Source organism: Falco naumanni, chromosome 7 (assembly GCF_017639655.2).
Source record: "Falco naumanni isolate bFalNau1 chromosome 7, bFalNau1.pat, whole genome shotgun sequence".
NCBI lineage: Eukaryota > Metazoa > Chordata > Aves > Falconiformes > Falconidae > Falco > Falco naumanni.
The window spans coordinates 37,839,623-37,866,850 of record NC_054060.1 but is presented as its reverse complement, the minus strand read 5'-3'; the positions used below and the strand labels follow the sequence as shown (position 1 = coordinate 37,866,850).

Sequence of the window (27,228 nt, the reverse complement as noted above, 5' to 3'; positions counted from 1 at the left end):
CCAGCTGTTATATGCATTCGCCTTGTAGCACAAGCCTTGGAAAGATCAGCTTGGCCTAAAAAGTTCCTGGGCAAAGTGTTTTTATTTTTTTATTCAAATCCTCTGTTCTCCCAGGCAACCTGCCTCAGAGAAATTACCTCCGCCACCAGAATTGTTTTGTAAGTTTAATGTTCACCCACAATGGGCAGGGAAAACATTTCCTCTCTGCAGGCATTTCTTAGGTTATCTGAAGATGGTTTCAATCTTAGTCTTTTCTTCTCTGAATTATATTGATCATTATCTTTTGACCTCTCGTTCTTCTTACCCTCCTCTTTCTTCAGTTGATCTGGCATTCCTTGAACTGACCCCTAAGGCTTTGCTGAGTGAGTAGTGGGAGATGACCTTCGGTATTCGCAGACAACACTCTTGTTCATGCACCTGAATATGAGATCAGATATTTGCAAGGGTCCTCACATAACATAACATAACATAACATAACATAACATAACATAACATAACATAACATAACATAACATAACATAACATAACATAACATAACATAACATAACATAACATAGCATAGCATAGCATAGCATAGCATAGCATAGCATAGCATAGCATAGCATAGCATAGCACAGCATAGCACAGCATAGCATAGCATAGCATAGCATAGCATAGCATAGCATAGCATGATGTTATTCATTTATGGGCAGCCTGTGACACATGATGTGCCCCATACTCTTTTTAATAGATCAGCTGTGTGCCACAACATTCCCTATCTTATACTTGCAGTTTCTTTCTACGTAGTCATTCCTAGCTGTCCATGCTAAATTGCTTTTTCCAGATTGTTTTTCTGGTTTGTCAAGATCACTTGAATTCTAATCTTGCTGTCCATGTTTGTGCAGCCCCTCCCAGGTTGCTGCAATCTCCAAAGGCCTGTCTTGTTCCTGCATGCTTGAGCTGTTACTAATAAGCTTTACTCAATGCTTCTGAGTGTTTTATTCAATGCTACTGAGCCCCATGGAGCAGGCATGTCCCTCAAAGGGGACGGGGGATGGGGCAGGGGCACATTATGTATTAGGGCAGAGAACATCAAGGACTTGTTGGTATAAAGTTTGAAATGTCGAGAGCTGCTTCCCTAAGGAATGAGCATGGCTTTAGTCCCACTGGGGAGTTTTCCCTTTTGTTCATTTTTTCTTGCTTGGGGTTTTGTTTTGTTTTTGGTTCCAGTTACACTTGTGAGGCAACATTGTATGAACACAGAGGAGTTATTATGGTTGTGTGTGTGTGTCGGGGGGGCTGTGAGTCAGTATGGGCACTTATATTTGTGTATGGCTTCCATAGGAGCTTTGTGATAAAGGGAGGGAAGTTGTACAGCTCTTACAATGTGGTGGTATTACTTAGACCAGGTGTTTTGCCTATTGTCCAGGGCCTTAAGTGTGCAGTACAGTCACAGTTTTGGAGAGGAGAGCTAACCTGACACTCAGGGAAACCCTGATTTAATGGTTATCCTCTTCACTCAAGCTGTTTTTCTAGATAGTTCAAAAGCTGTGTCTGATCTTGTGTCTGCTTTGTTGATGTGTGATGCCTCCAGCTCAGAGCATGACTCAGACCTCTGTTGGGAGCTCTTGTGCCCTTCAGGCTCCATAGATTCAGCTCAGCTGTGAGTATTTTTCTTTTTATTCTGCTAAGGCAGATCCAAACATAACTTAGAACTGGCTGGGATGCATCCCCTGGAGAGCTGGAGCGAGGGGTTGTGCTTTTCCTGCTTTCTTCTTCTGTGGGAGTATTTAGCTTCCCTGCTGGATGGTGAAATGTGGCCTCATCAAACAGAGAAAGCAGAAAAGAAAGAGCTAACAGCAGCTTGAGAAACACACAGAGTCTACCAGAATGTAGAGCAGCTGCACTGCCACGTGTCTGAGAGAAAAGGTTAGGTTTATAATTTAATGTTGTCCTTCAAAGACTCTTTTCCCTTTTTCCTGCTGTCTTTTAGGTCTGAATGGTGGCAATTCAGGTGGAAGAGGCTTTGCAGAAGATGCTGGATGGGTGAGGGAGCAGAGAAGGTTTCCCTTAATTCTTGTGGCAAGAAGTGACTCTGTTGGCTGTCTGCTGCCCTTGATGGTACCCAGGGAAGATCTGGAGAAGGTGAGCCTGAATGGAAACCTAGGAAATGGAAATGGGAGAGTAGGGAGGGGAACAGAATAAGACAGAGAGTAAAGAAACAGGAGAACAGAATTAACACTGCAGGTAAACGAAACATGAAGAGAGGGCAAAAGCAGAGTGAAGTAGGAAAGGACTAGAAATGTGGAGTTGTGATAAACTTGTAGGAATTCTGGTGGCAATGACATGCAATAAAATACACATTGTTGACTCAGGTATTTCAAAATCTTTCTGTTTGCTTGTGAACTTGGCATCAACAATTGGCCATGTCCCACTAGACGTGTCCCCCTAGAATGTGGAGGGTGGTGGAACGGGGTGGTAGTGGTGGTTCCTCTTTGCTCCCCAGAGCTTCAGTGTGGCTTGGCTAGCTCTGTGGGTACCTGGCAGGAGAATTTCCTTTCACATAACCTTCTGCCCTTAGCCCTCTCCTTACCTTCTAAAGTAATGCACTGCTGCATCATCACAACTTCAACAGTCATCACGTTACCTAGAAAGATGCATCAGTTTCTCTTTTTATTTTGAGTTGGGTCTGGATTTTGAGCTTTCTAGCACCTACCTGGGCTCCCTGAAACACTCTTCAAAGACTCTTTGGGGCAGCAGCTCTCTCTGTGCCCTGTTTATGATGTGAACTCAGGCGGCATTTAGACCATGTGCATGCAGCCGTGTGAACCTGGCATTGACACTAACAAACTCTGCACGGAAAACCTTGCATTTTTTGGAGACTGTAATCCAGCACAACTAGGCTTGAAGATCAGCTAGCACTTTACTGAATGGCTGGCTGCCTAAACCAGCAACAAATAAATCCAAATAGTGAAAGTAGGTAAGTATTGGAATGCAATGTTAAGTACATAAGAAAAACTTACAAGCTGAGTTGCTCTGTGCAAGCACCCAATGTCTGAAAAAGAATCTTCTCCAGGTGAATTCACTGAGTACCTTTGTGTGGATTCGAGTAATTTGTTTTCTTAAACACTGTTGTATTCGTTACCCCACTTGTACTCATTGCCCCACTCGACGTTATGTTATTGAGCCAGCTCCTGAGGATTCAGCTGTGTTTGAAGACAAGAGCAGCTAAAGCATTATTCATAGGGGACTAGATGCCTTTATTATCCATTAACTTTATGACCTTGGGTGGCTTTAGGGTATTCTCTGACGTTATTATCCCACTGGCTTCAAAGGTAGTGTATATCAAATGTTGAAACTTCCCAGCCTGATAAAATCCCTTGATAAGACTGGTGTTTAAGCATGAAATGTAACGGATGCATTTGTACAAGAGTCAAGCACTGCTGAGACAGCTACCTTGCTTACAGACCTGCTGATGGGTAGGGGCTTTGTGAGCCCCCAAAACGTCCTGGTCAGGATCCCAGGATGGAAGATCCCCTCTGTTCCAAGGGAAATCACAGCAGGCAAACAATGTCTAAGCTAATGTCTGAGATGCTGAGCTTGTGAGAAGCAGAGACTGAGAGGTGCTGCAGGAAGGGAGTGGCTTAGTATGCTCTCAGTTGTGAAGTGCCCTGAAAAGTTTGGTGTAGCTCCAACTTCCCATGCTTTATCCCAATAAAGTGGAAATATTTATTATTATTGGGAACACGTATCTTCTGGAAATCCTGACCCTCAACATTTTAAGCAGAAGTGGCCAAATTCTGACACACTTCTGTTGTTTGTCTCAGCTTCTGCTCCATGTGGGACTGTGTCTGTGGAGGGGCATTTTAGTTTCAGTTACTAGTTTTAAATATACTGGTCTGTTGGAGAAGGCAAGAGGGAGAAGCATAACATGCACTTAAAACAGTCAGCAACATTTATGATCGCTGTGAGGAAGAATCCATCCCTGTTCATAGACAGTTGTCTTGTGCTTTGTTTGAAATAAAAATCCATAGCCAACCCCCTGGATGCTTCCCTGGAAGTAGATGAGAAACAAACAGACCAAAAAATCAGAAAAAGCTGCCTGCAGGCATTAGTCAGAAGTCCTTTCCTCAGCATTACCTTTGATTTCCAAGACCATATATACTTTGAGTTCTGTTAACTAAACTGATTAATCCTTTCCCTTTCTGTCATATTTCTTCTAAGCAGTCAGCAAGTAGGCTGGCAAGGGCAGACCTACACCCTCCCCCCCATCATGGTGGGTCTTTTCTTCTCTCTTAATAGGTCCCATCTTTATTCTCTGACCTGTGCTAGTACTATGATGGCATGTAAGACATGATAATTTTTTTTTTATGTATATTTGGGGAAGAAGCTGAGTCCAAAGTAATATATATAAAAATACATTTATATTTTTATATATATATATAAAATATGAAATATTATGAGGACTATGTCAGCCTATGTCCTCTTATGTTTGCTGCAGGTGGAGCAAGTTTCTTTGCTGCTAGCCTTGCTTGGGGAAGACCAGAAGACTTTGCATGTGCAGGTAGTTGGCGATATGGAGAGCAGGTCTCCAGCAGAACCCAAATGCTAAGCTATTTGGCAGCACAGTTTTAAGATGTCAGAGACCATGAAGAGGCACACCGAGATAAGAGGGTGGGCATTGAGTCCAGTATACCTGAATTAGCAACTGTCTACCAGACCAGCAGCTTTGCCCATCTCTCCCTAAGCACGTTACTCGGTCACTCAACACATATACTTGTGACTGGTAAGTGAGCAAAACCTGTTGTGAAATCATTCAGAAAAGGAAGATAAAAATTCAGTAGCCAGCATCTTTATAGTGTTTTTCCAGTCTGGATTTGCAGACAATATAACCTAAGCCTCAGGCTGTTTCTGTGGAGTGAAAACGTGCAGTTATGCCCATTTCATAGATAAGGAAACCGGTAAAACTGATTTGTCCCTGGGGGAACAGGAGGCAGAGCTAGGAGAACAGCCTCCTCTGCCTACCTCCTGTCTGTTTTTAAGCCACTTAATTCTTACAGGAACATTTCTGTGAAGCAAATGGTTTTTCGCTGCCAACAACTATACAAATACACTTTCAACACCATGTACTTGAAATCCGCTGGCACAGTTTGTATCCACATGCAAAGTCAACGACTGGGAGACCAGGTCTCCAGCTGAATCTAAATGCTAAGTTATTCAACAGTGAAGGCACACAGTATGATGTACCAGTCAGTAATGAATGAGGAGAGAGCACCAAAAAAAGCAGGAATATGTTCTGAGGCAATGCCGCTAAGGTTTATGTACATATTTTTAATATCTTGGCCTGTCTTCAAGGCAGCTTCCTTCCAGGTCATATGTGGGCTTCCAGCTGTCATGTGAAATATGTTTGTTGTTGCATTAGTTCTACAGAAAAGGCACTGCTTTCTTAGAAACTGAAAGAACAGGCATGGCAGAATGACTAATGCCTTTGCAGAAACTTCCCAAGGACTCTGCGAGATGGGTGCTCAGATGGCTCCTGAACTAATGCCAGGGGAAAGACAAGAGTGGTAAGTGAGGCTGTGAACTTCATATGATATTCAGAGACTGGTACTGCTAGTACTGGTGTCTGGGTATTCTTCACTAATGCTGGGGGTGCTCCTGAAAAAGCTATGGAAGCTTCTGGTTTAAACCTCAATTTTTCTCCAGCTTGAGCCAGTAGGAAAAGTCAAGTTAATGCTGGCGGCACAGGATTGAACACTTGCTGATGAAATGGGCTGTGTTTCCACTAGGATAGTGCACACTGCTTACCGTTTTATGGCAGAGATCCCTGAATAAGTACTGTCCAACTAGAACTGGGTATCAGCAGCTGTTTGCCCCCCAGCAATATGGGGATCTTCTCTGGCATTAAACTTGCTTTGTAGCAGAATTTTTAAGGGAGATGCTTTGGTTTTGCTTGAATGCAGTAATTAATTCAGTGTAATTTCATTTGGTTTCCACTTCTGCAGGACAAAAAGTCTTGCATTCTTTTGTATATATCCCCTCTTAGCATAAGCTCCTAATAATGCTGGTATTTAGAAAAGGTTCTCTTTTCTGAACTCATTGGTGCCAGCATTGCCAGTCAAGTATAACAATCTTTCCCACATGATTTTAGCAGCTGATATCAAAGTCCTAAATAATAATGCTTTATAGTCCTAGAGCTGCATTTTCTTCCAAATTTTCAAGTAGCTCTGGGGTTGGTTGTTAAATCACATCAAATCAGCTAGTTTCCAAGGGAATAAAGACTGTCAATTAGTCAAAATGATGTAGCATCTCATACATTTTTCATTAGTGCACGGCAGAGATCTGAGGGAGACAGTTTGAGAATATTGGAGAAAAGGATGCAGAGGCATAGACCAGAGAGAGCACCGGTACTGCAACAGCATCATCAATGGATTTGGGGCTTGGCACTGTTCCTACCACAACAGCGATGTTTTACTGCCTAACAGCTGTACTACCCCTGCTGAAAAGGTCGAGGGTTGTACATTAATATCATCATGACAAATAAAGAGTACATTATTGCTTGGTGGGGAAGAAGAGGCTGGGAAGGTGAGTGCCTGCCTCCGCTCCTGGCTCTTTAAGCCTGTTGCCAGGTCATTGACTACATCTTCTGTTCATTACAGTGCAGAAAACATGCAAGAGGTTGGAAAGAAGCTCCGAGTGCAATTAGGAAGTCAGTAACAGGCCTGACATCCCCTCCCTCCATCACAGCCAGGAGTCCTTCCAAAGTAAGTGCTAGCAGCGTCAGCTGGCATAAAATCCCTTCCCAGAGCTGACCGTGGTGGTGCACTATCACATTTCCCCTTTCTTATTGTAATGATCGGGATCTGGGGGGAAGATTTGTGTAGCACTTTAAAAGAACCATGAGAGCAATGCCATTTTTAATATGTGCATTTTTTCACATGGGTGTTTGTGTAGAATGGTGCTAATGTTGCTTCTTCCACCTTTCCCCATGATTTACTCCTTGTGGCTCTCTGAGAAGTGCCTGAATCCTTGCAGTGACTCCAGGGCAGCGAACATGCAGCACACCAGTTGTGCTGATGAGATTAGGTATAGGGAGATTGAGTGACTTGCCCAAAGCCAGAAAATATGTGTCATTTCTTAAATAACCACAATCATCTTCAGTCCACTTAGAAATGTTCTATTTCCCTTTCCCTTGGAAATGTGTGTAGAAACATTGCAACCTTTTATCAGCCTTCCAGAGGTGAAATCACTAATCACTTATACCTGGCTAAAAGTGGTGCAGTTGCCAATGCTCAGAGTGGTTTCCTTACTGGTTTTGTTTGTTTTGCTGTGAAATTCCTGCGGCAAACGTTTGAGTCCTTGGAATTATTGTTTTTTCATTAGTACCTGAGATAAAGGACAGTGAGACACTTTGATTTGAAAATCGGTAACACAGCTGGAGCCAGGAGGTTCCACCCCCCTTTCCACCCACCACCAGGCGAGCCAAGCACCAGGCTCTGCTGGCTCAGCATTGCTGGTGTCACTCTTCCCTCTTCTGCAATGTGCAAACAGCCCGGTGACGTAGCAGAGTAACTGTTTGAACAGCTTCTTCAGTCAAGGATTTTTCCGAAATAAATCGGACGGGAATTGATGGATATGCATGCATATGTGATATGGCGTAGCATGAAGGGAATAGAAAATGCAGCATATTATGGTAGGAAACGAGGCAGGAGCATTTTCTCAGCAAATCCGGCTTGATGAGCTAGCAGGTGGTTGCTAGGTCAAGAGGTCAAGCTTCGCTTATGCTTTGCAGGACTGGTGGGGTTGGTAATGTCTTGGGAGTAAGCTGTGAAAGGAGAGGGGTAAAGCGACACCCCTACTTTTTTGTCTCACCTTAAAGATGTTATTTAACATTGATTACCTACCTAAAGTCTCCTTCTCCACCTTCCCTTTTGCTCCATACGCTTGTACCAGTCTGCTAACCCTGCTGCTGCTTTGGCTGTGGAGCAATTCTCTGCCTGGGTTTCAGACAGCCGCCTCCTCCTGTGAAGTAAATGGAGTGTTTCATCCATCATGCGCTGTACAAAATTAAAGGCCTTCCTCTTTTTTTCTATCAGTTAGTTTCACAACTTCCTGCAGACTGCATCATACCGTTAGATCTCTCTTTTAATCTGACAGCACCTTTCATGCTCTGCTCCCTCAAAATTCCCTGTGAAATTCATCCGTTTTGAATAAATCACTCTTAAACAGGTTGCTTCTGGAGGAAAGGACTTGTGAGTTATTTCTAGTGGGGTACTATCTCTTGTGGAGGCTCAAGGCATGCATTTTGTGTGCCATTTCCCAGGGCAGGCTTTGAGAAGATCCCCTGGGGTGAGACCAGAGGTGTGGACCATGGCGTGTCTTTGCAAGCTGGACTAGCAGACACCTCTGTCAGCCCTTGGACATTGTGCCAGAGGGTAACAGGAATGGCTCATATTTGATCTTGAAGATCTTCCTGTCTGTTCAAGATTTCTTTGGGTGTGGATTTTTTGGGCTGTCTCTGTTGACCTGTGGCATTGTGGGGGCTGGATGTTTCTAATTGGGCGTGAGTGTTTCTAATGAGGCTGGTATCTGAGACACGGTATGTCTCTAAAACCTGGGCGGGAGGGGTTGAAGGAGGAAGCTCCTTCAGCAAGGTGCGAGGAACAGTGAGACCTCCAGTACTCTGAGTCTCTAGGAGGACTCCCGGTAAGGGAGGCTGAATTGCTTCCCTGAGGATCACTCTCTTTACTGGGGAGTTGGTCTGTACTGTTAGGGGTGTTCCAGCAAGGAACAGTAAACACAGTATCACAGGTTTCATTTCACAGCTGGGGTTTCCTCCACGCCGAATGAACCCTTCCTCCGTACTTGCTCATGTGTGAACACTTCAACACTTGCACGGGGCTCCTCTTCCAGAAGACTCTGCCCTCCCTGCCATCGCGTGCCGGCCCGGCTGAGGGGGTCACAGCCAGCTGATGAGCGTGACAGTGGGTGCTCTTTGCCTCTAAGTCCTGGCCAGAGACTGGGAGCAAAGGAATGGAGGCTACAGCTGTGGCAATGGTGTTTGCCTGGGGCTTGTGTTACCCTGCTAAGCCCCTGTGGAGGCAAACCTCCCTGAAGGAGCTGTGTGCATGCATTCCTGCACAGCTGGCTGCCCCTAGCAACACCTTCACGGGACAAGGAGAAACATGTCAACCCCCCAAATATTCTTCTTTCAGATGAGCGCCTTCTGAATGGCCTCTGTTTGCATAGCAATTCCAGTGAAGTGGAAAATGTGGCTTCTCCCAGTATACCTCATCAAAGTGACTGAAACCATTATCAGAAGGTTATCGGGACCCTTGAATCTGGAATCAGCTTTGTGCTATATAAAGCAAACTAACATTTTGATAGAAGCTTTGGTGTCAATGAAGGTTAAAATAATAAAAAAGGGTTTGTTTTCTGTTGCAAAGGGAAGGTTTTTAGATTTTTTGGTTTTATTTTTCACAATCTGAGAAGGTTTCATGAGGAAGATTCCTTTTAAGCTGTTCAGCTCTGCTAAAGAAGGTAGAAATTTTCCTTGGTCTTGTGACATTTCATGGGAAATACTTAGTAATCCTGACACTTCAGTCAGCAAGTGTGACATGCCAGCTAGTCTCTTACTTTCTTGCTGATAGCGCATCAGTCACTGCAATACACAGGAAAAATCCCCCCTGACATGACACTCCCAGCCATGTGATGGGAGGGGAGGCACGGTGACACTTTCCTATTGGGAATATAATGAATTTCTTCACTTTGCCTGGAAGCAGGTCCCAGGAAAGCAGTATCAAACAGTGGTGCCTAAACAGCGGTCCCAAAGGCAGCAGCAACTGCTGCAGCAGGGGCTGGGGTGGCCTGGCAGGATTCCTGCAGGAACCAGGAGGCTGTAGGCTCCCGGGCCGCCCCTCCGCAGAGGACTGTGTCCTTTTCCCTGTGTGTCACCGACTCCTCAGGTCCCACACCTGGTCCTGCTGCTGGAGGGGGCCTGCAAGGGCAGCAGCTGGGAATGGCTGGTGGGAGAAGTGGGAGCAGCACCTTTCCCTGCACTTGGCACCAACGGGCTGCTGACGAACCGTTAATAGCCCCTGTATGGTCAGCAGGTGTAGCAAGGAAGGGCTACTGAATAACCCGGTGTGTTTTAGCAGCTACATTGTTAACTCTCTAGATAATATTTTACTTCTGGTTTTAAGTTTTTGCTGTCCTTGCAGGATGTTACGCTGGATTAAACTGTTCTCTCCAGCACAGAAGGTGTTCAGGGAAGGACATGTAAGAAATTTGGGAAGCAGATTACCAAAAATACTTCAATTTTCAGTTCCTAGAAACTCTGAGCCCTCACAGTGAGCTGTGCTATATATCAGCGACCCATCAGCCCATCCAAAATACACACTTCAGTGAGAAATAGGTTCTTTTGAAATGTGCAGGGGACAGCACTGGGGATTAAAGTCCTCAGCTTTCCCGTGAAGCTGACTAGGGGGGCAGCAGCCGTGAAATTTTCTTTTCTATTTGCTGCCAATGTGCCTTGGCTCTGACCTGGGGAAACCTCTTCAAGAGGAGTACAATTCAGGTCACGACTTGGCAAGCCCTTTATTGCATCAGGACTTCGGTTTCCAGGTTCGCTCTGGGCAAAACCTGACCTCTCCTGCGTAGATGTGGCAGCCCTGCTGTGCAAAAATAGGCAACATGGCATTTTCTTGAGCTCTTGGTTCCCCTTGACCATCAGGTCTCTCTCTGTGCTTTGCTGTTTCCCCTGCTGAGGAACCAGTCACCACCCTGTGCTGGGTGTAAATTAGGAAGAAAAAAATTAGGTGCTGGACCAGCCTCCTGGCAAAATCTATCTCCCATCTCCCCTGCAGGGCAAAATGCTGGAGTATGGGCAACACCAATCATGATTCCTGCTCCACCACTTAACTCAGCAAGGAGCTGACACTGGAAACCGGGTTGGGAGACTAAGCAAGAAGTGAAGGAGCAGAGCTCCTCCAGGGGCTGGGAAAACTATGCTGTGGTCTGAAAGGGAAGCAAATGCTTTGTATGCGGTTGGACTCAGTTCTGGGCTTCACCACCTGTATACACAATGAACAGGTAATAATCTGTGGGGAGCTGTAGAGGTTGAGAGTCAGGTGTGTGGGTTAGGAAAGCCGAGGAAAATTCCTTGGGAAGGGCACAAGGAATTTTTCTTGGTGGGAAGGGGGTCTCCTCCATCAGAAAGAGAAAGGGTGGGCTGGGATGGGGGGAGGAGGAGGAGGCATCTCATGCACAGCCACCCACACTGTTTCACTGTGGCACAGGGCAGGAGTGTCCTCTGCAAACAGGTGTGCAAGGCTGGCTTCTGGGCTTAGTAAGTACAACGGGGAATGGCCCCTTCACAGCCAGCGTTACCCCGCAAGGCACCCCCCTCATGATTTTCTAAGCAGAAGGGCACTGGGCACAGCGGCTTTAGCGCAGCGTTGCAGGGCTTCATGGGATTACTTATTCACTGTGTTCCTGGAACGGCTCCAGGCTTCCAGTCTCTGCCTCTAGCGCACAATTCGTCAAGTATCCACAAGACTCACAATCCTGAAACAAGAGAAGACAGTGGGAAGGGGATTCATATTGCAAATCACAGTCCCTGAAGGACCTGCAGGGTTCTGGAACGACCAAATCGGTATCCTCCCTTCTTCTACCTCCCTAACACTTAATCAGGGTAATTAAGGCAGCAGACTCAGTCTGGATGGATTTCATTGCCGGGGCCATTGGAGGTAAATACGTGAAGTAGTGCTTGTTGATCAAAGCAGGTTGCTGTGTTTCCTTCTTTTTCAGCTAACGGGCAGCTCTCAATGGCACAGCTGAGAGTCTTTTGGTGGGGGCTGCTCGTTAAAAGTGCATTCTTCTTTATTAAATGGAAAATATCACCAGGGCAGGTTCACAGAGCTCCTGGAGAGGCACTGCTGAGGTCATTGCTCTGCAATCTCCTCCAGTCTAGTTGCAGCGGGACAGGGTGAGACTCTGATAGGAAGAGACCAAGTGGGGTACGTTGTGCGCAGATACAAGCAGGCAAGTATTGCCTGGACAACAGAACCTCCTGTGTCGGGTGCCTGGGGGTCCTGGCAGCCTGTCGGGTGGTGGTTTTGGAGGGCTGGGGATGTCATTTGTGAGACAAGAGGGGTGGAAGCACAGCTTCGTTGCAGTGAAGATCTGTATGAAGGACCTTTGCATTATCTTAGGTTAAGATGCATTTGCAGTTGTGATGGTAATTTCAGTGCAGGCATGCTGTGTAGCAGGCTTTGATCTGGGAGAAAGTAGGTTAGCCATATATAAAAAAGTGAAAGGAGAAAAGTGTGATTTAATTCTAAATATTTTTAAAGCATGTACTACTTAATCTCAAATTTGTTTTAATCAACAAAATGTAGCCACTGTTCTCATTTATTTTCTGAAATCTTGTTGGATTTAACAGAGTATTAAATATCAAGAGAAGGGCCTTGGGGTCACTGCTGACAGCAAAGCCAGGTAAACCTGCCAGATGGCTAAGACACACATCCCAAGCCTGCATGTCAGGTCTCAATCTGAGATCTGCTGAAACTTGGCAGTTTCTCTCACCAGGAGCAGCCTGTGGTCCTGGTGCAGATGTGCATTTCCTGGGAAGGACCACAATAAGTTTTACCCTTCACCCCCTTATTGCTTATCACTCAAAGCGTGCCAGTGGGGCGATGGTTGGCATCTCAGTGGCATCCAGCCCTGGAGGTGCCTGTTCTTTGGGGTGATGGCCTTCCTGGGGTGCTGGGGGACCCTGCTCAGGAAGGACCTTTAATGAGACAGGTGGGATATAACTAGCCCCTCCACGAGAGCTTGCCTTTCTCCTCCTCTTTCCTTACCGGATTCAGAGGACCCAGTGGAGATGGAAGCCCTTTGTTGGGGCTTGGAATGGGATGCCCATCCCAGAGGGATTTACCAGAACTCTGAGACTTCATGTTAATGGTGAGACAGCAATGATTGCATTCATCCTTGGACTCCTTTGCTTGTGTTGGCACAGTCAGAGCTGGGCCACTTAAGGTCAAACTTCTTTAGCAAGGGAACACAGAGAGCTGAAAACACACTTTCAGAGTGGTCATTCACTTCGGCATTCTGCCCCTGCTCCCATGCAAAGCCGTGGTTTGTGCAGTGCCCCCCTGTGTGGGCATCAGCATCCTGTGCTACCTGACCATTCACCAAGCATCTCCCTGGAAACAGGCTCAGCCTGGGAGGATGCAGGCTAGGGAGCTCCAGCTGGGACCAGAAATGTCTTTGTTTAGTTTAAGACACTGCACTTGGGTCACAACAGCCCCACGCAACACTACCAGCCTGGGGCAGAGTGGCTGGAGAGCTGCCTGGAAGAAAAGGACCTGGGGTGTTGGTCGACAGCCAAACATGAGCCAGCACCGTGCCCAGGTGGCCAAGGCGGCCAACAGCATCCTGGCTTGTATCCAAAGAGTGTGGCCAGCAGGACCAGGGCAGTGACCGTCCCCCCTGTGCTGGGCACTGGTGAGGCCGCACCTGAAATCCTGTGTCCAGGTTTGAGTCCCTCGCTACAAGAGGGACACTGAGGTCCTGGAGCATGTCCAGGGAAGGGCAACGAAGCCGGTGAAGGGTCTGGAGCACAGGTCTTATGAGGAGCAGCTGAGGGAACTGGGGCTGTTTAGCCTGGAGAAAAGGAAACTCAGGGGGGACCTTATCGCTCTCTACAACTGCCTGACAGGGGGTTATAGTGAGGTGGGTTCAGTCTCTTCTAGACAGCAATAGGGCGAGATGAAATGGCCTCAAGTTACATTAGGGCAGGTTTAGATTGGATATTAGGAAAAAATATTCACTGAAAGAGTTGTCAAATGCTGGCACGGGCTGCCCAGGGAGGTGGTAGAACCACCATCCCTGGAGGTGTTTAAGAAACACATAGATATGGTGCTTTAGGGAGATGTTTTAGTGATGGACTTGGCAGTCTTGGACTTGATGATCTCGAAGTTTTTTTCCAACTTAAATGATTCTATGATTCTGTGATTCTATGTGACACTCCACTGACCTCGGGGTGTCAGAGAACAAGATTTTCCATCCTGTCATCCGTGTCCAGCTCAGGGTTTTCTAAGAGGGGTAATGCAACCTTTCACTGGCAGGCAGAGGTGTTTTCTGGCATGCTGTTCCCTGCTGGGAGCTTGCACACAGACATGTGCAAGGTACCTGGGTAGGGCTTCAGGGCCATGGTCCCTACCCTGACATGGGAGAGCTTCCAGGGGTGGGACAGCTTCACTGCAAGAACTGGGATGGTTTTGGTGCTGAGTTTATTTCATGGCTTATGTTTGTTAGAGCTGAAGCAGTTTTTGTGTTCCTAAGGGGGCTACAAACCCAGCTGGAAATATATCAAACAACTCAAGAGGCAACACAGATAATACCAGAGCTTCTGTTTAGTAAATTACATTGTTGTCACTTTCATCTGTTTTCAGAATGTTTTGGAGAAAGCATGGCTTAAGCACCTCTGAAAAACCGCAGAGATGCTGCTCTTTTGAATCCCATGTAATGATCCAAACTGGCTCAGGCACCTGCACAAACATTGTGCATTTCCTCAGCTTCTGTCCCTTCTGTGGCCACAGGACAAGCTCAGCATCTTCAGCCCGGGAAACTGTGACCTGCTGACTGACTGACTCCAGATGGAAAAAATACGAGAGAAACGTGCATAGTGACTGTGGAGACTTCCAGTAACCACCAAACGGGCTCGATGTTGTGGAAAGCAGCTCATCTGTAAGGATGTCCTTCCCGGCCAATAAAACCAAGCAGGAGGTTGGATTAGAGACCTCCTGAGGGCCCTTCCAACTTGAATGTTCCTCTGACCCCATATGTGTTTTCTAGCCCTGCTATGGCAGCAGCCTGGCCCACGGCAGGGGTCAGTCAGGCAGTGATGATTAGGGCTGTGGATGACTAGGGGATGACTTGACTCATGGCAGTCATAAAGATTTGGGAAGGGGAAGCTGAGGTTCACCCAGCAGTGGTAGAGCAGCAGGGTCTGCAGCACGCCTGGGCTTCTCCACATCCTGCTGGAAGGTTACACACAGTCACATGCAGCCCAAGAGTAGATAAAATAGTCCACCTACGGAGGGAACACTCTGTCTCCTGATTCTTACAGTTAAACAGCTCCTGCTGGCCGCTGCCAGGGTCACGTTACTGGATGGAGTTCAGCTTGTTCTGGGTATGGGGCACTTACGTTCCCAACTCCTCACAAAACTAAGGTCTTTGGAAGCTGCTGTCTGCCCATCCAGTGTATGGACCATGATCCCTGCTTCTCCCTGGGGCTCTCAGACAGGTGCCTGCCAACAGGTTGGAGCTGTGGTCAAAGTGGCCTGGGTCGTGAAGAGACTGTGAGTAATCCCGTTCTGGACCTGCACTCTGTGTGCGCAGGGGATGCCACAACCTCTGCACAGTACCTGAGAACATCTCAGATGAAGTAGGCATAAAAAATGGTTTGCTAAACCTAAACAAGATAATTCACCCGACTTTGCTATTTATTTTTGTTGCAGCTGGTGCGTGTTACTCAGTGGCGGTCCTACAGGAACCCTCTCCTGTATGCATGCTATATATTGCTGGCCTTGTTTGATTCTGCTGTGCAAATAGGGCATGTGTGGGTCATGCTATCTTTGTCCCAGGCTATTTATATTGTGTGACATTGTGCAGAACCCTTCTTCCTTGGCCTTTGATAGACTTGGCTGAGCTCCTCAACTCTGACAACTGCTCGGAGTCCTTTGGCTCCTAAGGAGCACAGTTCATGTCAGGCTGTTGTTGTTTGGAGGCTTGGGGGACTCACATCTCCCCTTTGGTGGGAAAAGTGAAAAATGTATAGTCTCCCCCCAAGTGGAGGTGTTTGACCCTTGCTGGAACCAAGTTGACTGGGAGCTCTTAGGACCGAGAAGCAATGGGAAATAGGTTGGTGTGGGAGAAACCTGCTTTATTTTGTCTGTGATGCTGCTGTCTCTGCATCTTGATGTGTGAACAGGGCAATTTCTCCAGAAGGGAGGACACTTCTTGTCAAACACTGATGGAAGCCAGCCTTGGTACCTGATGTGCACGAGCCAAGGCTCCTAGTGTCCTGAGCTGGTGGAGCAAGCCAGAGCTCAGCTGTGCAAGGCACGCAGTACCCCGGCATCGCTGGTGCCTGGTCAGCCCGTGGCCACTGCCTCTAAGGTTCGGGGAGTCTGAGACCAATGTGATGCCAAATCTTCCCGGGCTTGGGCCAGGGAGGCCCTCTGAAGTCAGCACTGTCATGCTGACATTGACTTATGTGCTGCTCTTCCCTGGCTGGCAGGGTCCATGTTTGCAGTCTGCCTCTGGCTGATGGCTGGGAATCTGGGACAGCGTGGCTGCCCCCGGGTGACTTTTTCTGTTGTCAGTCTCTGCTTGGGCCAGAGGTATTGCTCCTTCAAGCCATATTAGTCGGCCTGTGTATTCTTCGTTACCATGTCTCTTCCAGTCTTATCTCACTTTGGTTTTGAAATACAGAAGGTGGCTTCTTGGCCCATTTTTCACCTTCATTGTTATTTATCTGGTAGCAGACTTAATAGAGATTTTTGAAGGACAAACCCCATTTTTCTGCAAGCAAGTGGCTGTTGGCTGTTTTCTTCTGAGTAATGCACTTCGAGATTGTCTCCCAGTGAGTGGCTCGCACCAGCAGCTGCTGCTTTTTTCCAAAATGTAGTAGAGCTTTCCAGAGCTCCCAAGCAGCCGTGTAATCACAGGTGAACATGCCTAGTGAAATGACCACATCAACTAATACAATTCTAAGCATCTTGCGTTTCATTTTTTTTTTTAAAGAAGGACTCAACGAGAAGCAGTTTGCAACCTGTGAGCCACCAGACATGAACTGTATCTATGACTACCTGGATCCCTGAAAGGCTCATCCAGCACTTTTATGAACTTGATCTCTGTCTAAATAACTCAGCTGGATACAGCTCCATCACGCCCCAGCCCGATTTCCTCTCAGATGACATGGCAGCTGATGCACTGGGAGGAGGTCAGCTGGTCAGCCCCTCTGTCATCTGTTGTATCTGCCAACAGATGCGTTTAGATCAAAGCTGAGAGATGTGAGGTAAAGGCAGGGACGGTGGGTGATCTGTTTGTTACTGTGATCAAGAGAAGTCAGTGCTAGAACTCTTTTGCTCCCTTATCTGCCAGTGGCTACTTAACTCCAGTGGCTACTTGAAGGTCTCAAAATGAGCCTGGGTGTCGACAGAGGATTGAGACAGCCCCGCAGTGCACTGGAGCTGCTGTCACTGCTGCGGCAGGGCGTTGTGGCCGGCCGGTGCGTGGGGCACGCTGGCTGTGTGCACGCCCGGCACTGATCCCTCACCGCCCCTCACCCGCTGAGCCCCCTGCGGTGCAGGGCAGGTGGTCTCATCGCCCAGCAGTGCCACGGCCGGTGCTGTGCCCCAGCATCACGCCAGCCTGCCAGGGCACCAAGCTCCTCGCTCAGCTTTGGCAGCAGCATTTGGTGCACATAGGTAGGAGGTGCACTGCAGAGGCTTAGTCCAGCATGGTGCTGTGGACCCCGATGAATTCCTTGCCTATGGCTACAGATGTGCTTTGTAAGCTGCAGCCAGGGCATGTCCAGTCCATGGCGTGCAGGAGGCAGCAGGACTACCTCTCCTGCCTTCAAGAGAAATTGCTGTAACACATGCGGACTATCCCTCTGTTATAGATGTCCTTGTGACCGCTGCTTTTATTCCTCAGTAATTCTAAGTCAATCATGGAGGACCAGAATTGCTTCAGAGACCCTCTTGTGTGAGTGGGAATGCTCTGCACCTCACATGAGGGTGCTTGGTCATAGTCCAAAGATGCTTTACTGCCTAAGCTGAGAGGGGGAACGAAAACACTCTGGTATCATACAAGTCATCCCTCGAACCTTCCTGCAGCAGTGCTCTCAGTGTTTCTCCCAGTCCTGGCTTGCACTGTGGTGTTATTCCTCCTGAGAAGTTTCCCATGGTACTTGGATTCATCCTCTGAGTGCACCTTGGTCACGCAGATAAATCTGCGCATTTTACTCTGTCATGCTTGGCTCAAATGTCACTGCTGGAGCTCGAGAGAGGTCTGATGCCAAGCACAGCACAGCTCCAAAGTTACATTTTCCTGCCGTTCCCCTAACGCCTTCCTGTGATGGGGGAAAATGGTCTGTTGTGACATGTGCTGTTAACCATCTCTAATATGCTCTGTTTCAGGTGGTCTAAGCACAGCAGTGGGTTATCCGCTGGACACAGTGAAGGTACCTGTTGGAGCTTTATTTCCTGACTTCAGACTGAAAACAAACAGGCCCTTTAGCTTTCCCTGTTTTAGAAAACTAGCCCTGTGACAGTACTTTAATCTTTGTTACATCAACCTATTTCACTTAAATTGGTTGTGTAGCTTTCTCTTTTTTTTTTTTTTTTTTTTTTTTTTTTTTAAAAAAAAAGTAAATTGTTTGGTGATGCTATTTTATGGCTAATTATCTGTTTGCCCTTATGGCATTTGTTGATTTATATATTTTTTTTTTCAATCTACTATCTGCATTTTAAAATTGCCACTGTATTCCTAGGTGAGAATTCAGACTGAGAGGCATTACAATGGGATTTGGCACTGCATTCAGGAAACGTACAGGACAGAAAAAGTAGGTACCTCTCAGCAGAATTGCTGATACCAGTTACGGATGCCTTGTTTCGGAGAAGCAGAACTGCCTCTGTCGGTTTGGGGAGGGTGGGCAGCAGTTACATACAACCATTTGTTGGGAGAAGGGTGAGGATGACATTTAGTTTTGTTGATGAGCTGTAAGACGGAATTAAGTATTGGCTCAGTAATGTATGGCCAGTGTTTTCAAGCACATGCTTTCCCATGACATTCCCTCTTAAAAATGTTCTTTTTCCTCTGTTTCCAACTAGGTTTGGGGATTTTACAAAGGCATGTCTGCATCAGTCCTTACGGTATCACTGATTTCTTCTGTTTCATTTGGCACATACAAAAACTTCCTTTGGACCATCTGCAAGCTGCGATACGGGGCTGCAGAAGCAAAGCCATCCAAGCTGGACGTTTCTTTGGCAGGAGGTGCTGCTGGTGCTGTCCGGGTATGTAAACAGCCGAAAGGGAAAGCACAGGAGCTCTTGTTCACAAACATAGGAGGCTGGAAAAGCAGTTGATGTTTTCTGTCTGGGAGGCCACAAGGGAGCTTGCACCAAGCCCAGTTTGTTTTCACAGGGTGGGTCATGCTCTGCCCATGCTGCCCCCTTGCTGGTCGGCTCTGTGGCATGGCTGAGTCCTGCTGGGCAGCTCGTGCTGGGTTTGGTTTAGAGTGCCGAAACTCTTAAGAACAGACTATTAAGAATGACATAGACCTTGGCAGCAAACATAGAAAAAGGAAGAAAAAACAACGCGGGCAGCCAGCTTTCCAAGTGGCTCTGACGGCATGTTTATGTAAGAAAGACGTACCTCCGTGTGTTACAGGCCAGTGTTCTGACAGTGGCTGGAGAAACGGGCAGCGCACAGCGCTGCCTTGTAAGGACCCAGAACTCCACAGGACATCACTGAGCAGTGATGCTGCCTGGCAGACAGGCATGATCCCCGCACAGGTTGGTGAGGCGGAATCCAGGACCGGTTTCCCATAAGCAGATGGATGGATCTCTGTGAACATCTGCAGGCGCTGCAAACACGGCAGAGCTCACCCCAGCATCCTGATGGCGTGCTGGGCAGAAATGCGTGTCCAGTCACAGGCAATCCTCTTACAGAGCAGTCCAGATGGTCAGGTTTCTAGGTGTTTCCTAGCAGGCAACGACTCTGCTTAGCACAGGTGGAGGTTTTTTAGTCTTTATAGCATTGGTTCGAAATACACGTACAAACAAGAGCCCTGATATATGGTACCCCATAGCTGAGGACATGCCTTTTTCATGCCTATCTGGTTTAACAAGTTGTTACAGGTATTTCATGTCCTCTGTTGACTTCTGCCTTGCCTTCCACTCTGCACAGTGCAGCTTGCATACATGTCTTGCCACTGCTGGATGGGATTTAGGACAGACAGAGGAGAGAAGGCTGGAACTTGCTGGCTTCCAGCAATATTATTGCCTGGAAAGGTGGGAGACAAGGAACTTGCAGGAGGGGGATCAAAACAGTGTTTAAATATGAAGAGTTAAAATCTCATCCTCTGATGTTACAGGTTGTGTTGATGGCCCCTAGTGAAGTAGCTAAAGTTCGCATGCAGACTCAGAGGAACCCACATCCCTCCATTGCATCTCCCCAGCCTGTTTCCAAGCCAAAGTACCAAGGATCTCTGCACTGTCTGAAGGTGATTGCCAAGGAGGAAGGTTTTGGGGGTCTCTACAAGGGCTGCTCTGCATTACTCTGCAGGGATTGCGCTTCTTCTGCAATATATTTCCTTACCTATTCTGCTCTGTGTGACTGGCTCACACCAGCTGGCAAAAATAAACCAGGTAGGTATTGGAAAGCATCGGGCATTATCTGCAAAACCAGCTTATTTAGTATCACGGTAAAAGGGAAACCAGCCTTTCAGCAAACATCACCCACTACCTATAAAACCTCCACCAGATCTGAACCTCACACGGCATTGCTGTGTGTGTCCTTCCCGGTGCCATGGGCCACTTGTGCCGCCCAGGCACGGCTGCCAGCAGCCTGCACCACCTTGTCCCTCAGCAGCTACTCCTCTCCCTGCAGGAGGGCTGTTTATGGCATGCTCTGGTGCCTCTTATGTCAGTATGAAATCCTCTTAATGCATAAGTAGGATACATAGCTAGATATAAAACATGGACAACTTTCCCAGGACATCATGGAGCACAGATTGGGTCAGTCCAAACCTGGAAAATAACGTCCAGGTGCAGAACATAGACACTTAACTTTCCTGCTTGTGATGTAGCTCCAAAAGACAACTGTTCACTCTGAGAAAAGATCAGCTAGGTGACATTCAGCAAACAGCATCTCCCTGAGAACTATAAAAATAAGTAGATGCAGCTGAAGAGGGTGCGAGTGCTCTCAGGTTGCATCACATCCAGTTTGTGTGGCTTCAGAAGTATCATGTATGCAAAAATGAGCATGCTGTGAGATCGAGAGGTCACACGGTTTGTGCGGGATCACTGGAAACACCCAACTGCAAGAGCTGTACAAAATAACTGCTGGAAAACACGGGAGTTAACGAATTGGGTTTTTTTTACTGTGAGATGCTTGTGGCTGCATGAGCATGGGGCTCGAGCTGAGCGCTCCTCCCTTCGCTCTCTCCTGCAGGTTTCCTCGTTGTGCTGCTGTCTGGTGGTTTTGCTGGAGTCCTGGCCTGGGGATTAGCTACTCCCATGGATGTCATCAAATCACGGCTGCAAACAGATGAATTGGACCAGCACAAGTACAAAGGCCTCATCCACTGTGCTAGGGAAAGCGTGAGACAGGAGGGGGCAAAAGTGCTTTTCAAAGGACTGGGTTTAAACTGCATTCGTGCCTTTCCTGTGAACATGGTGGTGTTTGTAACGTATGAAGCTGTACTGAGATTTACAGATCATTATGCAAACAAAAAATAGTTTGTCTCACTCTGTTTAGAGGTGTATTTTGTTTAGTTTTGTTTTTTGTAACACAACATCCACAAGCAGCTGCTGAATGCTGTCTCCTTCGAGGGCCAGCGTAGGAAGCATGGACATTTCAGCGAAAAGCTGGATGACTGACAGCTTTGTTTTCTTCTGACAGGATTACAAACTCATCAGGGAGTCTTGGATTTATATACAACCTCCCTCTTATCTCGTTAATGTATTTAGACTGTAGCCACCTCTTAGGCCCTCGAAACCTTTGCAAATATTTATGTTCTAAAAGGCTGCTAGTCTGATCAGGGCTTTTGGTAAAGGATTCATTTTGTTCTCTACTGGCACAGAAAATGATCTTCACAACCAGGGCAAGAGCTGCGCGCGGTCTGTGTCATATTTAACAATATCAACTGTGAGCTCTGTACACGCAGAGCCTGTGTTGCATTCACCGAGTAACTTACACATGCGTGCTTCAGGCTGCAACTTTTCCTTCCCAGCAGTAATTTTCCCAAAGAAGTACTCCACAATTATATCCCTGTGGTAGCAGCTGAAATACGATTCGCCTTCCTTTTTCCTGCCATTGGTTAATGAGTGGCAGGCACGGTCTGTTTACATAATCAAGCTAATGGCCTCATTGAAAGTGAAGCCAGGCAAGGGTTTCCATTAAACCACGTGACTTCTCCCTCGCAGCCTCAACAGCATCAGTCCCCTCCCTGAGCTGACGCGCCACAGCTCTCCGGAGCTTGGCACAGCTTTGGAGGCAATCTGTTCTCATCCTGGAAGGAGGACAGGAATAGATACAAAACCTCTTTGCTTCTCAAAGGAAAGGCTGCCACAAAATCTGTGCACTAGCAGGGTTAGTCAAGTTAAAGGAGAATTGCAAAGTTGTAGAGTATAATTAAGATTTAAAACTTCAAAAAAAAAAAAAAAAAAAGAATACATATTCTTCTCCTTTTAAACCACAGCATTAGGAGCAGCCGAATTCTTTTTGCCAAAAGTACATTTTGAAACAGAATTTCTGACGTCACTAACAATTATTTTTCACGAAGCTACAAAGTTTCATCATGTCTGTTGAAAAAAATAACACTCACCCTATAGCTTCAGAAGGAACCTCCCTAAACCCAGAAATACTTCAATTTGTTCATCCTGCCTCAGGAGCAGCATGTATGTTCTCTGTCTCTTTTAATCCCTGGGTGACGACATCTGGAGTGGACTGGATCTAGCCCCTGTCAGATTCTGCTGAAAGCGCATTTTCTGGAGGGAAGGGGAAGACTATATTTTTGAAGGAGTTCTCATATTTTCAGGGTTGAGGCCGTTCTGGTCCACAGCCACTTTTACTAGTTGATAGCGTGGCTTTGACTACACCGACAGTGACTTCGCAGCAGACAGGACCTATCAGCTACCCTGGACATATCAAAAAGTATCTTGTACTTGAAAGACAAATTTAAAAATTTCAGGCACTGCTAGAAAAGAATAAAGGGGACCTCTTCCACTCCAGAGACCAGTAAAAAGCTCTGGAACTGTCCTCCTGAAGCCTAAGCCTTCAACTGGCTTTTAAAATATGTTCACAGCCATGCTGTCAAACAATCATCATAATTCTTCTCTCAAGAGTCTACCCCGCTCTGGCGGCTGATCCAAGAGCAGGGTTAGAAGACAAGGCAGGCAGACAGAATGTCACCTGAAAGGGGTGTGAAATGACAGCCCCAACACTGAACTGGATTCTCTCTCAAAGCGCTTATGGCCTCAGCAACCTGCCACCCCCAGTTACAACTTGGAGCATCAGCACCAAACTTTATTTACTCAGAAAGTTCTTACAACAGATTAGTTCAGTCGTCAAGATTTGAAATTCCTCTTAAGATAGTTCTTAAGAGTCTACTGCCCTCACCTCATTCTACAAGGGATGCTTTTAACTGAGCGCTGTCGCAGCTGGGTAGTGATTTATCCAGCTCTGCCTGGATGTTTTCTGGAATCAAACTCCTTTATGCTGTATTATTCTCAGCTGACCTTGTTCACAGCCACTATATCCTCTGAACTGAGACAGTAAAAAATGCCTGCAAATCAGACTAAACAACGATTTGTTGTTAGGGCAGTGTTGATGCCGTCTATGGTTAGCCCAAGGTTTGAAAATGAAGCGGCTCAGCTTTCTTAATAGGCTCATGTATTCAGATGACTAAAAATACCTCTTCCTGTGGGTGTAGCTGAAATACAGCTGGTTTCAAGAAACAGGAATTACAGATGAATTGTAAAAATGAGCGGGATGACAACTGTGGAATCCAAGAGGGGCTGAGAATTCTAAGTCTCAGGGTATCCAGCACCATATAAAAGCAGGTTCTCACATAGCCTGAACAAATGCTACATGGGAGGCCAGCTGTATCTCCAGCCAGCTTATCTCAGGAAGGCATCTGCTTTGCGATCCATCCTGTTCACAACCCTTTACTGGAAAAATATATATACACAGTGTATGGTTGACTACCTGCCCTAGAGCAAGAACTCACAGCTAACTCACACTGATACACACTACCAACAGGCACACGAATTGACTGTACGAGTACTGTAAATAGCTGCACATAAATACAAACCAATTCTTTTTACTGACATGACACATTGTACATACTACGCACTTCACGACACACACACACACACACCACCCCCAAGCTGGGGGTTTGGCTTCTGGATTTCAGAACTTGACTGCTTTCTGATTTCTTTGTATTACCTTGACCTTCAGCTACTCTGATAATCACAGAACTATTTATTCTGATAAATTAGCTATCTTAAGGCCAGCTAACAGAATGAAGACACCACATTTGCTGTGCTGATACTGGGTTTACTTTGCTATAGGGACTGCAGTTTGTTGTATAGAGGATTTATTTCGGTAACAGAATTGGTGGCCTCAGAAAAAAAGAAAATTTTCTTTGGAAGGCACATTCTGCTTCCTGTTTTCATGTTGCTGATAGTTCCCATTTTCTCTGACAATGTTTATGAATATCCAAGTAGGTTTCAGCATGCCTCTGTGGAAAAGCCACATAAAGCTATTCAGATTCTGTGCTTTTTGGACAATAGCAATTGCAGAGTATCATGTTTCCACTTACCAGTATTTTATGCCAAACCTACTGAAGCATCACTGAACGGGTCACATTGACCTTCCCTTACTTCTTAGCTGGCTGCTGTACACAGGAAAATTCAGCATCCAGTCTTGCTTGTGACCAGGTAAATCCTTGGACAACTGACCCTTCCTCACTAGCTTGCTCTGGGAACAATCTGAAATTTACCTGGTAGGACTGGATAGAGGTGGGTTATAAGGCACCCTATTTCACTACCTGAAAGGCGCTGGACATCAGAACAAGTGCCAGCTCCATCAGATGACTAAATCAACACCTGAAAGGGTATGAAGAGAGGTAAAAAATAGAGTAAGTGTAAACTAAGTCCTTAAATTATTTTTTTTTAAAGTAGTAAAACCAGAGTTTGATACACTTTTATCTACATTCTTATTGCAGTGAGATGAACAAAATATGAGCAAACTGAGGAAAATGTAATGAACATTTCACGCATGCTTTTGAAGTCTGCCTTGTCTTGATTTTTTAATACCTCTGGGACACGAATTGTAACCACAACAGATTTAGGAGTTTGCCAAGACTTCTCTGAGAAACTGTATCATTTCAGAAGCATGTTTGTAAGAATTTTTCAAGAGTATTTGAATAAGGTGCTTGTTCAATAAACAAATACTAAATAATTTTGCTATCACTTTCTAGAACTTTTAAAATTGATTTTAATTGTTGTATTATAAAATTAATCCCTATGCTTAACTGGAATAGAACATACTACTGTTTCTCCTACAATACATTTCCCTTTCCTGAGTAACTAAATTAATTCTTAGCTAATGAAAGAAATCTTGCCAGACAAATCTGCATACAGTATTTTAAAGAAGAAATTTGCATTATGAGTTTGTAAAAGCCCTTTAAAAGATAAGACTTAAACTGACTTTTATGTATAGCTTAAAGACAACAGAGTAGACTGCAAGAACTGGAAGGTCATCATTAAAGTCTAAAGTAACCAAGAATTAGTTTTTTACTACTGGATTTAAGAAGCCATTTTTTCCCCCCTAAGAATTGCTCCACCACTTTACAAATAAAAAAAAACACCAACTTTTTCTACTGATTGTTAAAGTTGTTGGCACTAAGATGCCATGTCTGTGGGCTATAGAGAGACACAGTTGCCAGTTTTTACATTTACTTACATACTTTAATACATTAAAGTCAATGGCATTGTATTAACAATGTAAAAAAACTGTAAAGTAAAAGACAAAACCTAAGCATGGCTATTTTCAGCACAAGTTTGAAATGCATGCAATAGAACGAAATTTGCCTTGCATTTCAGTCTTTCCATGGTTCCTCACACAAACAGGTTCACCTCATACACAACTTGGCACACAGGCAATTCCATCTCCGAAACGCAAGGTCACTGCTGGAGAGGACTAGCACACTGTGTTACAGAACTGCCGCTGCTGTGAAGGCAGAGGCACCCACTCCAGGCAGCACAAATAGCTCAGCACATTCTCATGTACTAACAGGCTGATCCAAGGTCTGCTGAAGCTGGCGAGAAGTCTCATCCTTGAAACTTCTCCCTCAACTCAAGTGCAATCAGCTGACTTCAAAGGTTTACACTGAAATTAAAAGTATTGCTTTTTTGTTTTTTTAAAGAATGCTACAGTTGATATATGTCTACTAGGCCCCACAGTACAGACCCTGTTAAAGCTTGTATCTTTCACATTTCATTCAAGTGCCTTCCTGATATTTTTAAATTATTTGCAAATACCACACATCAATACCCACCTGTGTTATCAAAGGTATTTATTTGATGCAGATAAGACTACGGGCTAGCAACTTTCTATTCTTTATAAATACAGCGTTGAATGCAAACTGATAGATTTGTCTTGTATGTATCAAAACTAATTAGTTAATAATTTGAATTTTTCTTCCATAAATCATAGCAAAGACATTGAAGTTCTTTTTAAGAAAGGAGATAATTAAATATTACATGAGGTACTTAAAGTATATTTTCTTACTGGAATACATCTTAAAATAAGCACTCCTAGTTCAAATGACCTGGTGCAGTAAAGCAGGACAGTACTAGAAGTATCCCTGTGTCCAGCAGCAACTTCCTTTTCACAGCATGATTTAATGCTCAGTAATTTTTATAACTAGGAACTAAAATTTGCATTTCTATATTATCTTCCATCCGAGATTATTAAGGAACTTTATAACTTTGTGATAACCTCCTCCCTCCAGAGGCATTCAGACCAGTTAAATAGCTGCAGAAACAAGAGTACAGTGAGATTTCTGTGACTTGCCCCAGGTCACAGAAGAAGATGATAGCAAAACACCACCCCAATATTCTTTCTCCCATGTTCAACTCACAGATCATTATTTCTGTATCAGTCCCAGGCCCATGTCACTGTGTACTCTACTTTGTAACATTCACTATCTTTTTGTGTGCAGCATGTTCCCAGTAGCGCAAAAGGACATGCAGTCTAGTAAACCAAGGTACACAGTTAATGGTTAGTAGGAGCTATTAGTTTTGAGTTTTAGATATGACCTCTTACCAACATATCTGAAACAATTTACAAGTTAGGCTTTATCATCAAAATGGAATTTTAATTTATATTTTCAACATGAAATACAATAAAATACAATGCTGTGCTGACAGACATGCTTTTCTG

The 27,228-nt window shown here is 45.6% G+C and overlaps 1 protein-coding gene across 7 annotated transcripts; it reads left to right on the top strand.

The window, feature by feature from the left end:
- Positions 1-1,866: 1,866 nt before the first annotated feature.
- Positions 1,867-27,214, top strand: SLC25A47 (solute carrier family 25 member 47). 7 transcript variants are annotated; one of them, XM_040600146.1, is made up of 8 exons: positions 1,867-2,124; positions 4,481-4,653; positions 5,402-5,546; positions 18,192-18,235; positions 18,545-18,616; positions 18,885-19,067; positions 20,150-20,423; positions 21,229-27,214. In XM_040600146.1, the coding sequence occupies exons 6-8, from the start codon at positions 18,906-18,908 to the stop codon at positions 21,513-21,515; spliced, it is 723 nt and encodes a 240-aa protein (XP_040456080.1). In that variant the 5' UTR covers positions 1,867-2,124; positions 4,481-4,653; positions 5,402-5,546; positions 18,192-18,235; positions 18,545-18,616; positions 18,885-18,905; the 3' UTR covers positions 21,516-27,214. The 7 variants fall into 7 exon arrangements, with proteins under 7 accessions (XP_040456080.1, XP_040456079.1, XP_040456078.1 ...); XM_040600145.1 differs by adding an exon at positions 2,561-2,959 and having other exon boundaries at positions 4,481-5,546; XM_040600144.1 differs by having other exon boundaries at positions 4,481-5,546.
- Positions 27,215-27,228: the final 14 nt, after the last annotated feature.